Here is a 15,599-nt window from a genome sequence, read left to right on the forward strand (position 1 = left end):
GGGGGAGTAAACACTGCTTAAGTGAGTCCACTAGGCTGCACACTTGTCTGCAGCACAGGCCTCCCGAGATCAAGAGCTGAGCAAGCAAGCCTGACTTGGTGAGCAGCTGGTACCAGACACTGGTCACAGCCTCTGACCCACCTCTCCACAGGGGTAATTCTGACGCCCAGGATGGCACCACTGATTTCAGGGGCTGTAAAAAGCCACTTTAAAGCTGAGTACTACTACTACTACTAAGTGGATAGCAGTGTAAATCAGCATTCACAATCCATCACAGCCACAATGCAGGACTGCATTTTGCAGGATTTTGACTATTGTTAACCTTTTAAAGTAATATGCAATTAAAATAAATTACAATACAAAAAATGACAGGATAACTGTGTCAAGAACATCAAAGTGCAGTGGCAATATCTGCCCAGCCAGTAGCATGTGGACTGTTAACCTGACCTGGGGAAGACAGCAGCGGTGGGAAGGTGCTTTGCATCTGCCTCTGTACGGTAAAAACTTCCAGCCTGGGCTGATCATCTTTGATGGGAATAACTTAAGAAATATCCTCACCACCAAACTTCTGGTGTAGAAGAACTTTTGTGTGTTGTCCTCCATTCCTTTGCAAGGATTCATAAGCAAACAGCCCTTGGAAAAATACACCCAAAAGGAGTTTTGGCTGAAATCCACGGAACTTCATTCGTTTGCCTCGCTGGGTGATTGGACACAGCGTTGATGAACTCTTGTAAAAGCAGGAGGGGAGGGAGAGGCTTTCGAGCATCAGCCTGCTCCTCTTCCCCAGCACGGTTTTGGGGAGATGCTGGCTGAGCCAGACTTAGCTGGTGACAGGGCTAAGCCTCTCCCATGTGAGATTTCACTTTTCAATGAAAACTTACTCCGGGAGGAGCACCGCCAGTATATTTCTCGTGTGACTCATACGCAGAAAACGCAAAAGTCAATGGTCAAGAGTTTATTTGATGGACGTTTTCTCCTAATTAAAAGGTCATTAAGGGGATCCGACTGTTACTCAGAGCTGAGACGAAGGTCCCCAGCAGCTGCTCCAGCCCGGGAGATGTGCCGGCCAGCACATTTTCCAGAAACATGTTTCCTCTCTCGCTAGCGGCCCCTTCCCCCTCTCCGCCACCCCGTTTCTAGTCTCTCCAGCGCTGATGAGCTAATAGCATTTTTCCTTTGCATACTTTGGCGCTGCCCCACGGCATACTCTGGCAGTCTACGTGTGTCTGAGCGCGCCCGCCCGCCGCAGGCTCGGCTCGGCGCGGCTCCGGGGCGCGGGGGGAGGCAGGCAGGCAGGGGGAAGGCAGGCAGAGAGGGAGGGAGGGAGGGAGGATGGGGAGCCCCCGCCGCCGCGCCGGCCCTCGCCGCCCCGTTCCCCCCTCGGCCGCCCCTACGCGGGGCGGGCGGCGGCGGCGGCGGGCGGAGGGCGGGGGGCGGCCGTGGGGGAACTGTCAGGGCCGCACGTTTCCAGCCGCATTACGTGAACAAATGGCGGGGGCGCAGCCAGCCCAGCCAACGGGGCTTGTGTAACTTTGCGAGCGTGCCAGCAAGTTTAAAGTCCCTGCTTTCTCCTCCTCCTCCTCCTCCTTCCCTCGCTCCAGACACCAGCGCGGGCCGGAGGACGATGAGAGGCTGATTGTTTGCTCCGGCTCCCATTCGCAACCCCTCGCCTATAAATACCGGGGAGAAGAAAAGGCGCTCCCGCCGCCTCTCTCGGGCCGGGTTTTCTTCACGACGGCCCGACCTGCCCGATGGCACCGCCCGGGTGCCGCTGCGCCTGAGACCTCGCTGCCCGGCTGACCCTTCCAGAGGCGCATCCCGCACCACCCGGCCTCCCCACACACCACCCCCCCGCCCCATCCCAGGCAGGAAGGCGCCCCTCGCTCTCCGCTCGCCCCCCCGTTTCGTCCGTTTCTCTCCCCCGCCGGCACCCAGGGAAGAGGAGAAGATGCATTTCGCGCCGCCGGGGCTCCTGCTTGCCCAGCTCCACGCGTGCATCTACTGGAGCTGCCTGTGGCCCGCCGGCTGCCAGCAGCCGCCGCCGCGCCGCGACCCCCCGCCGCCCCCCGCCGCCTGGAGACAGCGGATCCAGTGGGAGAACAACGGGCAGGTGTACAGCCTGCTCAGCCTCGGCTCCCAGTACCAGCCCCCCCGGCGCAGGCAGGCGGCGGAGGCGGCGGGCAGCCCCATCCTGCTGCTGCGGAACAACGGCACGCTGCCGCGGAGAGCCGCCGCCCGAGCCGCCGCCGCCGCCGCCACGCAGCCCCAGCCCTCCGCCGGCAGCCGGGGGGGCTCCGGCGCACGGCACTGGTTCCAGGCCGGCTACCAGGCGCCCTCCGAGGGTCGTGCCGCCGCCGGGCAGCGGAGCCAGGGGTCCGCCACCCCCGCGGCTGCGGGGGAGGCCAGGAGCGCCTCGGCGGGGGCGTCGCGACCCAGCGCCCCCACCAGCCCCGCCGGCGGCACCGGGGCTGACGGCAACGGGAGCAGCACCGGGGCCGGCAGCTTGCCGCCCCTCAGCAGCTTCAGACCCGGGCGGGAAGATGTCATGGTGGGAGACGACCCCTACAACCCCTACAAGTATACGGACGATAATCCCTATTACAACTACTACGACACCTACGAGAGGCCCCGCCAGGGCAGCAGGTACAGACCCGGCTATGGCACCGGCTACTTCCAGTATGGTAAGAGCCCTCCTTTCCTTGCCCGTCCCGTCCCGTCCCGTGCCCTCCCTCCCCTCCCGCCGCGCCGCCCCGCTCGCTCCCGCGCACGCCAGTGCCAGCGCGGCGCGTCCCGGCGGGGTGCGGTGCGGGGTCGGGGGTCCCGCCAGCCCCTCACTCGGGGCGAAACCTGCCCGCACAGGCGTTTGCACGGCTCCCGGCCCGCGGGAAGCCCGGTGGGCCGCAGCCCCTGCGGCTGGGCAGGCGGGGGGCTTGGGGGGGTGGGGGGCGAGCTGCGGGGGGCACTGCGGGAAACCCCCCGCGGGCGTCCGAGCGTCTTGCCTGCGATGCGATCTTTGAGAAGAGCCGAAGGGCCTGAGCAAAAGGGAGAGCGAGCTTAATGGGGGACAGGGGTCCGTGGCAAAACGACGTCTCCTAACGATTGGGATGGAAGCCAAGTATTTGCAGACGTGTCCTGGGTTGATCTTGCTGTTATGTGGTTGGTTTGATGAACTGCAGGTCTCCCTGACTTAGTCCCGGATCCCTATTACATCCAGGCGTCCACGTATGTCCAGAGGATGTCCATGTATAACTTAAGATGTGCTGCCGAGGAGAACTGCCTGGCAAGGTAGGCATCACCCCGGCTTTTGCCTGCTTGCTGTAGGTTCTTGTGCTCCTGCGCCCAGCACGGCATACCTGAGGACGCAGTGAAGAGCGGAGAAAAGTGAGGCTGGAGGGCCTGAGGAAACATAGCCCAGTTTGTAACCTCCTTCTAAGCCTGTGGTAGATGGTAGGGTGTGCACGTAAGAAAACAATACTGTCATATTAGAGGAACTACAGATGATTTGAAGAACCTACGTTTTGTGAAAAGTTACATTGCACATTTCTATTATCAGGCTCATTTGAACATATCTTAATTTTGCAAAATGGAGGTACCTAAAAAAACCACTTGAATCTGGTGATTTTCATCTCCCTCTCTAATCCAACCAGATCTATGGCATTCTACTCTGTTAACCCCCCCCCCCCCCAGCATTCTCAACCAGTGCAAATTACTGTTAAAATAATAACATGCTAATTGTTTCCGGGCCTATGCCTTGTAATGTCTCTTAAAACTAAAATCTCCCTGAAAAGTGTTTCAGAGTCTTTTAATGGGTTGAAATAACAGCTTTGCTATGAAGTTAGGTCCTGTGCGGTTGGCAAAGAGGGATTTTTCCTGTTTTGTTTGGAAAGAAATTAACATGGCTGTTTTTAACCAATTTAACTTGTTTGATACCTTATCATGCAAACCAGATTTATTTATTTACCAGCATCATTAATTGATGCCAGACTGTTTCCAGGGTCATGCTCTTTCTTCACTTACTGGTAAAAGAAAACATGGCATAAGAAAGAGTACTTTCTGTGCTAACTTTACGGTGAAGACTAATTGAAATGTCCTTGCTGGCTATCAATTGATTAAAATACTCTCGTATGTAAAAGACCGTAGATAATAGCTTATGTGCAATAGGAAAATACAGCCTGAGGCATATATTATTAATTTTTTTTACAACAGAAACAGACGTTTGTTCTGTGATCTTACATACACAGTGCATTATTTTGGTTAACAGCAACTAATGAAATTGTATTTTTGGTACCAGAGGAATTTTACAGCTAAGCGGTGATCTGTTTCAGAGACAGAGGCAGAGAGTCAGTGGTCAAACTCCTGCTTATATTATTAGAAGCATATCTGAATCTTACTCAGGTCTTGGTCTGACCCCAGGCACTTCTGAGCACACCGTGTGGAATTCTTGTGCATCTCCAACGGGGCTGAAAAGACCTGTGCTATCAGTTACTTCTGAGACAGTATAAAGTGTTTTTTAAAGTGTTTCTTGCCTATAATTACAGCTCTTTTTTGCATTATTACAGTTCAGCTTATCGAGCAGATGTTAGAGACTATGACAATCGGGTGCTCCTGAGATTCCCCCAAAGAGTGAAAAATCAAGGCACGTCAGATTTTCTGCCCAGCAGACCCCGTTATTCATGGGAGTGGCACAGCTGTCACCAGTGAGTGAAGTGCTCAGTATGGTATCTTCTAATTATCTTTTTTGCTAACAAATTGTCACTTATAAGGTGACATTTTCTAAAACTGCAATGGAATGAGGGGAAGCCATGGGGAAACTTTAGCCTTTTACTGTGTGATTAATTTTATGATAGTGGTAATTTCTCTTCATATAGCCACATGAAACCAAAATGGATATGAAGTTTATCTAGAAGTGTAAAACTCTTACAAGTATAAATTCATTATAAATACAAGTCTTAAATCTGTTCTGACAGTGGCACCTTCTCCCTTTAATTATATTTTACATAGGTTATAGTCCAGTTATACTTAAGTTGAACCAGTTAATAGACGTCCCAATCATGTTAAAAAAACTGTGGAAATCCCAAATTGTACATTTACTAGAATGTTCCCAATAATACATCATTGTAAACACTGAACCATACTTGACCTGAATTTTATGGGTTAGTTCTTGACAAGAAATGGCCTGGTCAATATGGACATGAGAAGATACTGAGTTGACTGATCCCAGTATCAGTATCCTTATCACATCATACTTGCACATAGTAGTACTGCTCTAGAAATAGCAAAATTGCTGGAAACACAGCAAGGCAAATGTAGTAGAACATTTTCAACATCCTGGGAGCAGGTAACACTGCAAACTTTTCAGAAAATTCACATTCAAAAGTTAGTTTGCAGGTTTGTTCCAGTAGGACCAATTATAAAATACTAGAAAGCTTACCTTTTTTCCGCCTTACTTAAAAGGGGTACATATGTGATAACATAATACAATTTTATTAAAAAATAATATGTGATGTGGACTTGATTTAAAGACCCCTGGAGTCAGTGGAATATTTCTTGCTAGTTTCAGAGGCTTTAAGGTTTTAATGAAAAATCAGTATCATTACGACAAATTATTTTAAAAAAAGGACTGATATTACTAGTTTATAAATCTTGCAAGGATTAAAAAGTAAAAACTAAATCAAACCAAACAAAAAAAGCCTCCATAAATGCTTTAGTTAGCCCCTACCCCTGCAAAAAATACCACCACCACCAAAAAGAACCCTAAACCCTGGTGCTTACAAAGTTGATAAATGGATGAAATGGATGAGAGCAATTGAAATCTTCCATTTGTAGAAAAGCAGTTTCTTACTCTGCCACAATAGCCAATCTATTGCTATCCAGATGCAGAGTGTCTCTGATGTTGATTCTGTTCTTGGACAGAAAAGACATTGTGTACAAAAAACCTGCATTTCTCGTGATCATTTCCATGACAGTGAAACAAGCTCATTTGGAAATGAACTATAACTGCCAATTAGTTTGGCTAGCCATCAGACTTCAGTGTTAGTCATCACCATCTGTGGACTGGTTTTAGTGTTCTTGACATGCATGCTTGTGAAACTTGTGTGCTCCTCTTTGTTTTAACAATACTTTTGAATTCTGTTTAATTACATCTTTTTCATATACCCCTTGAGCTGAACACATTCATAAATAATGGCAGCCAAATGCTGCACAAACTGCAGGTAGATAGTACAAGTTTAGTTTTCCACATGTCTGGAAAAAGTGAAAACACAATAATAATAGGCATTCAAGTCCACAGTAAGAGCTGGAACTCACTTTGTGTGAGAGCCAGAAAAACCCAAGACTGTGCTCAGATCAAAAGCATTCACACTTTTGAAATAGAGACTGCATTAACTATAGACTACAAAAATTGTTGACATCTGACAAGATCTGCATTGCCAGTACACAGTGGGTTTTGATTTCACTAATGTTATGAATGTGTTACATTGATTGAGGGACATGGAAATGTGAAAGTAAATTGTTGGGGTTTTGCTAGCAAGTAGGAAACTTTCCTGGTATTCATAGTATGTAAGGTAAGCATTCCTAGCGAAACTCTGCCTAAAGGCAGTTATAAGATATACAATTCAAATATGAACTACTTAATACTTGCTATTGTTATTGGAAAAGAGCTGAAGCAGGAAATTTGGAAAAACGGTGCTGCTATGGAGTCTTTCCCTTAACAAATTAAAATCTATTATTTATTTATAAAAGATGGCATTTTTATAGTAATTGAAAATTAGAATAATGAAAATAAAACTTAATTGAATGGTCAGTAATAGGAGAGTATACTAACACACAAGTTCCATGTAATAAATAAAATTTGGCCAGATCTAACAAAAGGTAGATTAAAAAGGAATATGCTAAAATGTTACTGACATATGGTTTAACAGACATTATCACAGCATGGATGAATTCAGCCATTACGATTTGTTGGATGCAAGCTCACACAGAAAAGTTGCTGAAGGACACAAAGCAAGTTTCTGCCTTGAAGATACCTCCTGTGATTATGGATATTATAGACGATACGCATGTACAGCGCATACTCAGGTAACAGTTGGTTCAGAGACAACCAAGTTTCTTCTGCCCCCCTAATGTATCTTTGGATATTTTTTCTACTGATCATCTGATGCCCTAAATTATCTGATGCCCTAACTAGCTCTGAAATTCTCCATCATAGACACCAGGATAGCAACTTGGAGACCTATAATTTACCCAGGTGCTGCTAAATGGGAGTGTCTCATTTAACACTCTGAGGGACACTCATTAGCCTAGCATCACTAGTAACTGAACTGTATTAAAACACCCGACAAGTTCTTGTGGTTATAAGACTGGTCAAGCGAGCTAAAGGGAACACAAGGCAGAGTCAGTAAAGAAGTAATCTCCAGTGTTCATCCCCCAGAAACTGCTCGGTGATGTCCTTGGCTGGTTTCAGAGTTCACAGCTAGTATTTTCTCCCTTACAGAGCATGAGGCTGCAAGGTGCTTGCTGATTCCCTTAATACCTATAGCTACTGGCTGGCAGTCCAACACAGAAAACGTAAACCATACTTTTATGCATGTATAGAAGGCTGTTAGTGAACATGTGAACATAATGATGGGTCATATACAACTGTAAAGCAAGGTGTTAGGACTTATTAAGGGAAGAGGTAAAAAATGGAATGTACCATTATGATATACAAATCCATGATAGACTCCTACCTTAAAATTGCATGGAGTTCTGGTCACCACCTCTCAGAACTGCTACAGAAAAGCTTAAAAACTCAAACCAACCAACCAACCAACCCCAGGAGAACAAGGATGATCAACAGTGTAGTACCACACTAAAAGATTTCTTAGACTATTCCATTTGGAAAACCAGAAATACCAAATCTTGAGTGGTCCTGGATGGAAAGAGGAAATTGTTGATATGTGCTGTTGCTCACAGTATAAGAATTTAAGGATATCCAAAAGAACTGTCAGTCAACAGCTTTAAAACAGATGGGAGTGGTCTTTTGACACATGAATAAAGTATTAAATTCCTTGCCATAGGATGTTGCAGAGATCAAAAATATCTACATGGGTTCAAAAAAAAGTTAGACAAAGTAATGCAGGCTATTAAACACAAAAATCTAATGGTACCCCATGTCTTAAATACGGTTAAATGCCTGGTGGAAGGAATTTGCTCAAGTAAAGGCCATTACACATCCCACTTCTTAGATTCTTTTCTCCTCAAGCATCTGCTGCTGGCACTGTCAGAGACATGACACTGAACTTGGTGTATCTGTGGTCTAACTCAGTGTGGCCATACTTAACACAGAAACTTGTATCCCTTATTCTGCAGTTTTTAATCTAGGAAATAGTTATTTTATCACAGAGAAATGACAACTATGCTTCACTGGCTGATGTGTCCACATTTGATTTTTAAATATAATGAATGATCTGCAATACATAAAGGCTTTGAAGAGGTTTTATAAATATCTTTTCTCCTTCTGTAGACTATGACATCTAACTAAGCAACACAAATATTTTACAGCTGGAGTATTTGTGACACTAGAATCATGGCTGTGTCAGCGTTTCCACTGGAAGCCCGTATTTCAGGGGTTTGTAATTGGACTGTAAAACTTTCCTCCAGCCTCAGACTTGGCACATATACGCGAGAGTCTGAGCTGATCACCAGCTGGGTCAAGAGGGAATTCCTGCAGGACTTTGGTTTTGTGCACTCTGTGTGTTGCCAGAACAGATCAACTTTGCCTAAAGCAATCTGTATTGGCCACAGTTAAAAGACACCAGATTTGAACCACCAATACATTCATATGTGGAGATCCTTACTAATGTTCCTAAGAGAAAAGAAGTTTTCAGGAAAGATTGAACTGAAGAAAGGCTACATTTTCAGATCTCTCAGATTCTTGTGTCACTATTTGCCTGAAGAGACACTATTTCTATGCAAAACTCAATGTGAAAATGGGCCTAGACTGTTCAAAGGTGGCACTTTGGCAGAGTACATCTATTGGAGATTTTTAAGATTCAGCTGGACAGGGTGCTGGGCCATCTTGTCTAGACCATGCTTTTGCCAGAAAGGTTGGACCAGATGATCCTTGAGGTCCTTTCCAACCTGGTATTCTATGATTCTGTGATCTACAGCAAAAAGTGGCATCATTCCTAAGGGTAGAGGCAGGTTCCAACATGGTGGTCAAGTTTGTACTCAGGGACCTCAGAAGCTACTTACTTGAGATTTACAGATATTTAGGTCCAGTCTTCAGTCAGTTTTGATTTTGTGCTCACCTTTTGTAAAGAACAGTGAGTAATAGCATCAACAATATTTACATAAAAGGAGTACTATAATAAGTGATAATAAAATACAGATATCTTACAGATGAACAACTATCAATAGTAGTAATACAGTGCTGTCTATAAAAGTGGTGTGTTAGACTTATGTGTTCTAGTTCAGATATTCAAATAAAATGCCTAGAAAAGATAAGCTTAATTTCCTGAGGTAATTTTCTTAGTGAAATGTGATGGTTAAGTGAACTTCAGTCCGAGTGTCCCTAATGTCTAGAATGTTACTATTCCTAATGATTTTTTGACATCCATCTTGACTTCATTTTTAAGGGACTGAGCCCTGGCTGTTATGACACTTACAATGCTGATATAGATTGCCAGTGGATTGATATTACAGATGTAAAACCTGGAAATTACATTCTGAAGGTAAGGGTATCAGGAGTGGGGAGGTTTGGGTTTTCTTTTTTTTGTTTTGTTTTAAAGAAGCAAATCATGTCCTTTTGAATGTAAGTTATCAGCTCAAACCTGGAAGTAGACAACACTGTGCTTTTTCCCCTTAAGGTGAGTGTAAACCCCAGCTATTTGGTGCCTGAATCCGATTACTCCAACAATATAGTACGCTGTGATATACGCTATACAGGCCACCATGCATATGCCTCTGGCTGTACAATTTCACCGTAAGTACATCCCTTTGTCTTTGCAACTGTTTTATATTCATAGTACTAAAGTTGACAAACAGATTTATAAAGCTTAGAGATTTACTTTATATTGAAAAAGTAACTCCCACCATTAATTCTAGTGATATCAATTTCTTCAGTATGTTGTTTCTTGGGTTTCAGGATGTAATGTGTTAATTCAAAATTCAGATGGTACTTCTCAAAAGTCTTTTTTGGCAGGTATGGTGGGAAAAGTTGCTTCGCTGTTGATAACTGCATAGCTTTCAAATATTGACCTCTGGTAATTATTTCTGTAAGGCTAGCACAGATTTTTAAAAATTACTTAGTCTTGAAATACAATCGTGAGAATTTTGCTCTTGCAATCATGCCATCAGGATATATAGCACTTTCAAAATCGCTGCTACTGTCTGGGCTGCTAGATAAATACCTCTGGCTCATGCCTTCTTTGTATTTGCACTGAAACCTTTCTGTGCTCATTCAATACCCATTTACAGCATCCACACAGAACTGTTGAGCAGTTATGGAGCTCTTAAGACATTCTGCAAAGTCCCACACATGTACGTTTGTTACTTTGCTACTGCTGAGCAGCCATCCTCCCTGAAACAGTTCTTTCAGACATACTCCATTTACAGTTAATTTCTTTTAAAGTTTAAACAATGGCACAATTATGCTTTTTTTTCCCTCTAAAAAGACAAATTAATTTAATATTCTCACCATAGATCTACTGTAGCTTAGTATCTGTGAAACACACACACAAAAAGCAATCAGTCTTCTGTAACACAGAGGTAAGTGGTTCTCAGGATAATATGTAAGTTGCTCATCCAAAATATTTATCATGTGGTCTCATTTGGACTGTATAAGGAGTGAGTATTAACATTGTATAGAGGTTCATGTGAGATAAATGCCACAGCAGTAAATGAAAAGTAAAATAAATGACCAGTATAGTCTGCTATAGCAGCATCAGTGAAACAAACATACTGAATTAATGTGATTACTGCTTAATCATCTTCTAAAATATTCATCCTTTACTTTGTATTAGGAAACCAGTAGTTAATGAGGCTAAAATGAGAAACATTTTTTCATGCCAATGTGGAGATCTGTATTTATAATCACACTTTGGTCATAAACGTGACAAGTTAAATGGCTTCAGCAAAATTGTCTATTTGTTCTTGCCGTGTGGTGGTCAGACTTGCAGGAAACGGAGGAAGAGAACAAAAGGCATCCTGCAGGTGACGAGTGATTATTTTTGGTGGATCTGTGGCAGGAGCTTTTAAAGCATTTCTCTGTAACAGGACTTACTAACTGGTACTTCTAGGAACACCGTCTCTGCTCACATTTACATGGAAATCTATGCTTCATGCCTTTTAGTCTCACCATCTTACCTCTGTAAATGATATTACATAAATATATTCATACAGGGTGAGGAAACAAAATCTGTGCTATTCTTTGTTGACCTGGGCTTTCAAGCTGATAAATGGGTATTAAGCAGATACTCTTTTTGTATCTGCTTGGTCATCTGCTTAACATTGTTTCTTTTCTTTTGACAGATACTGAGAAAAATGCAAGAAAATGGATGAGATGGTGCCAGATGTTTTGAACTGAAGTATCATTATATAAACTTCAATAGGATGTAAACACTATAGAAACAAAACTACAGAACATACACACATACACCCACACACCTTATGTGATTTTGAAGCACTTCAGCTGCTTCTCAACCAAATCTGTAACTGGATTTTAAGCATTTAAATTGGCATTACTTTTTTTTTAACTCATGAAATGTGTGGAACTGGTGATTCATGCACAGATACTTAAAATTTTGAAAATCTAATTGATAAAAACAGGACCATTTCTTAACTCCTGAAAATTTGGAGTTTAGGTAATAATAGACTTCAGAGGGAGTATTACTGGTTGAATGAGTTGAACGTATTCTAAAAATTAGCAAAAATTTATGTAAAATGAATTAAATAAAATGCAATAGAAAGTACTAGTATCAACTATCTCAGAAAATACCAGAATGAAAAACAGCTTACAGTACCATTAAAATAAAACTTGCTAGGACACGTTGATATGAATGAGAAAAGTATGTTCAGTTTTCAAGGAATAACATATAGCAGAGAAATAGATATATATATATATCAGTTATACCCCTGCAAGAAAAGTTACATTTTTAATACATTAGAAGTTTCTTCATTTTCTTAAGTAAATAAACAGATGGGGTTTTGAAAGAAACCTTTCATCTGTGGAAATGAATTAAAGACCTTATCCACCTTTCTATGTTCAAGAGATTTTTCAAGGTGGGGCTTTTAAAAGACTTCTGCAAACTTAATGTGGATGAAAAGAAATACCTGTCAAGAAAAGGGCTCTTGGAGATGATGAAGAGTCCCTGATGTAGTCATCTGTGAAAAACATCCAACTTGAACAGGTTAACCATCAAAATAATACAGGCAATTAACTCAGGTGGCACCACAAACAGAAGTAGGTCAGAATCTCTAACAAAGTATTTTTATCGTGAAAAAGCCTACTACCTGCTTCCCCCTTAAGTACTGTATTTGACTTTTAAAATGTATTATCTCAGTATTCAAACAATGAATTTGAAAATATACTATATGTAGAGGGAGAACAAAAGTCAGTGTATTTAACATCATACTTTAGGCTGTTCAGGAACCAAACACAACATTGTTAAGGGGAAGAAATTCCAGCCCAAATTAAAGTTTTTGCTGAACTGCTTAACTGGTGCTGGGTACACCACTCCTCCTCCCATCCCCAAATTATTTTGCTTTTGCAGTGCACCCTGCTGTAAGCTACAGTAGCTGTGATTTTGTTTTTAAACTGTGAAATAACATATCACAAGGGGATCTGGCGTTTTTTTCAGAAGATTTCTGATCATGTAAAATGAAGGATCTACTTTTGAAACAAAGGGACTTAGAAATATTGATTGGTATTGGTTAAGTTTAATTAGCAGTTCAAAACACCTAATGAAACATGGAAAGCTCAACAACTGTTTTTAAAAAAATGAAAAATACATGTGCTATTTGGTATAGTTAGAAAAATCTGAGGAGTGTGGAGAGGTTTTATTACCACTTAAGAATACTTCAGGCAGTATTTGGAAGTATTTTATGCAATAGAACCCTACGGATTTAATTTGGAAGCTTCATGAATTATGGTAATATCCTTTAAGGATCAACTTGTTCTTTACTACATATATTTAAGCTTATTTCATGATTATACAGTATTTCCTTCTACCTTAATCATAACTTAGTTACAAATTTGCACAACTAGTATGTATACTTAAAAAGAATCTAAGAACCACCAACCCAGTGATTACTACTCAACATTGGGAGTAAGTGCAGAATGAATACCATTTATACCTGCAGGTCCTTTTTTGTTTGCTGAGAGATCCCTTTTAGCCATCAGTCACCAGTATGGGCAATGAACAGAAGCAAAATTTGGAAACTAGATATATTAGAAAGCCATTTATTACATGTGTCTGCAAAAAAGAGGGTCTGTTTAAAGTCTAGGCTTCTGAAATCTTGGCCCAAAAAGTTTTTAAGATTAAGAGGTGTTAAGGGATGCAAGTGCATTCACCTTTCTATAGACATAGGTCAAAATTAGGGTGAAAGTCCTGACAGCAGCTTGGGCAGTGGACACAAAAGCTACTGTAATGGAAGCTAGGCTGTGGGCACAGGCTGCTTCCTGGTAAGAGGTTGTGTGCTCGTACCTCATTGTGCCTGATGCTGAATGTGGGATCAGAGAGCACTAACTGGACACAGAGCAGCCACAGAAATTGAGTTTATCCCTCGGTTTATGAGGCAGTAACCTGCTCACATGTCTATACCCAAACTACTTGCAGAACTCCACTGAAGTCAGCAAGGAGACAGAGGACCTTGAGCATCTGTGTAGGTGGAGCAAGTTGTAATACTGGACTTAGTCCTTTCAGTGGGAATGGCCTGGTTCGGAAAGGTGTTGAACGCCATAACTTTGAATATTGGGGATATTGTAGCTACAAAAATGTAGCTTTTTTTTCCGTAGCAAAATATTGTATTTGTTTTGAAATGTTTGTTAAGCAACATGACAGTGATGTACAATAGCACAAAAATTGCCTAAGATAACATGAACAGTCTATATAAAAAAACAAGGGATTTTAGGATTAAAAAAAATGAAGGAATGTGACTTTAACTTCCCCTGTTTAACTATAGTAAATCACAACGCAGTAGAAGAGTTTATTATATAGCATGTGTAGAAGTAGTTCTAAATAGGGAAGTGCCAACCAGTATTTTCAGTATCTTGGCTCTGCAGTTTTGACCCAGACACCTTAACTTACTTTTTTCATACTGGAATATAGTTATGGGATTACATGCATTTTTGATGAAAAACATTTATAAAAACTCTTTTGATAAAAGCTTATTTTATACAGCAAATTATATTTTGGAATTCTTTTTACCAGACACTGGGCTTATTCCCATCATCTTTGAAAGGCATCTTGCCATTGGTCTCAGTGGGAGCAAAATCAGATTTAAATTTTGTGAGAATTCTAGTATGAATTTGCTGTCTTGCAGTCTCAAATTGCCCTTGAAAAGCCAAATAGTAAAAATGTGTGTGAAGCAATTACCTCCCACATTTCAGATCTTTAGATAAAAATTGCACATAAGGAATGTATTATATATCAGGCTCATTACAGGAGGGGTTTGTTATATATTTTTTTTAATCCTGAAATACATTTGATATTTGCATATTTCTAGACAAAAGTGTAACAAAAATGACAGATTGGTCACCAATGGAACCAACATATTGTGTAGATGATGTTTTTGTGTTAATAAAAGTCTACTCATTTTCTCTCTGCTCCGAAGTTTACTATGCAGTGTCGAATGAGTGCAAATGTACCCTTCTATAGTCATCCATGCAGTTTGCAGTGTACTCATTCAAAACCAGCAGGGTGAATTTCATAAATGAGACATTGAAAGGTGGTTTATCCTGTGTCTCACATTTATGCTGATATGGCATTTGAATTTTCTCCAAATCCTAAAAGGTGCTGAAAGATTTTAACTTGAATTAAAACCAAAGAGTATGTTATTGGGAAGTTTTTATTATGCAACTAAAGGCTACAGATACATTGAAATGCCACTTGTTTTTGCAACTTTTTGGAGGTTTTTCATTACTTCCTTCACTTTTCTTCCAAGAGTCTTAATTTCAGTAACTTTGCATCTTTATCTGAAGAGCTCTAATTTATAATATTCAAGCACTAGCTTTGTATTCTTCATTGCACTTTCATATTCTTGTGTTACATGCCCGTATTATGGTTGCAAGTTTATGTGAAAATGACTTGAATAAAATGTTTCAAGCGTTCTACTTGTTGAAGTATTATACTTACTAAATGCACAGGCCAGATCCATCTCAATGAGAAAGCTTCAATTAAAGTTATTATATCGATATGAAAATGAGGAAGATTCTGTTATGCTGACATGGTCTCAAAAAAATGTCACAAGTTAGAAACGAGAAGGAAGAAGTTGCAAGGCATGATAAATTACCTCTTGTCCTACACAAAGGTTTAACACATGAAGGCATAACAGGATGAGGTATGGTTCATCTGGATATAAGATTTCCTAACCGTATTGGCTGTCTCTGTAGGAACAGG

General features: G+C 42.0%; 1 protein-coding gene across 2 annotated transcripts; it reads left to right on the forward strand.

Moving 5' to 3' along the window:
• Positions 1–1,576: 1,576 nt before the first annotated feature.
• LOX (lysyl oxidase) lies at positions 1,577–15,310 on the forward strand. 2 transcript variants are annotated; one of them, XM_074811991.1, is made up of 7 exons: positions 1,577–2,681; positions 3,177–3,285; positions 4,560–4,697; positions 6,921–7,077; positions 9,618–9,713; positions 9,849–9,964; positions 11,512–15,310. In XM_074811991.1, the coding sequence occupies exons 1-7, from the start codon at positions 1,949–1,951 to the stop codon at positions 11,516–11,518; spliced, it is 1,356 nt and encodes a 451-aa protein (XP_074668092.1). In that variant the 5' UTR covers positions 1,577–1,948; the 3' UTR covers positions 11,519–15,310. The 2 variants fall into 2 exon arrangements, with proteins under 2 accessions (XP_074668092.1, XP_074668094.1); XM_074811993.1 differs by lacking the exon at positions 11,512–15,310 and having other exon boundaries at positions 9,849–9,968.
• The last annotated feature ends 289 nt before the right edge of the window (positions 15,311–15,599 follow it).

The sequence above is a fragment of the Strix aluco genome, chromosome Z (assembly GCF_031877795.1).
Source record: "Strix aluco isolate bStrAlu1 chromosome Z, bStrAlu1.hap1, whole genome shotgun sequence".
Classification (NCBI taxonomy): Eukaryota; Metazoa; Chordata; class Aves; order Strigiformes; family Strigidae; genus Strix; species Strix aluco.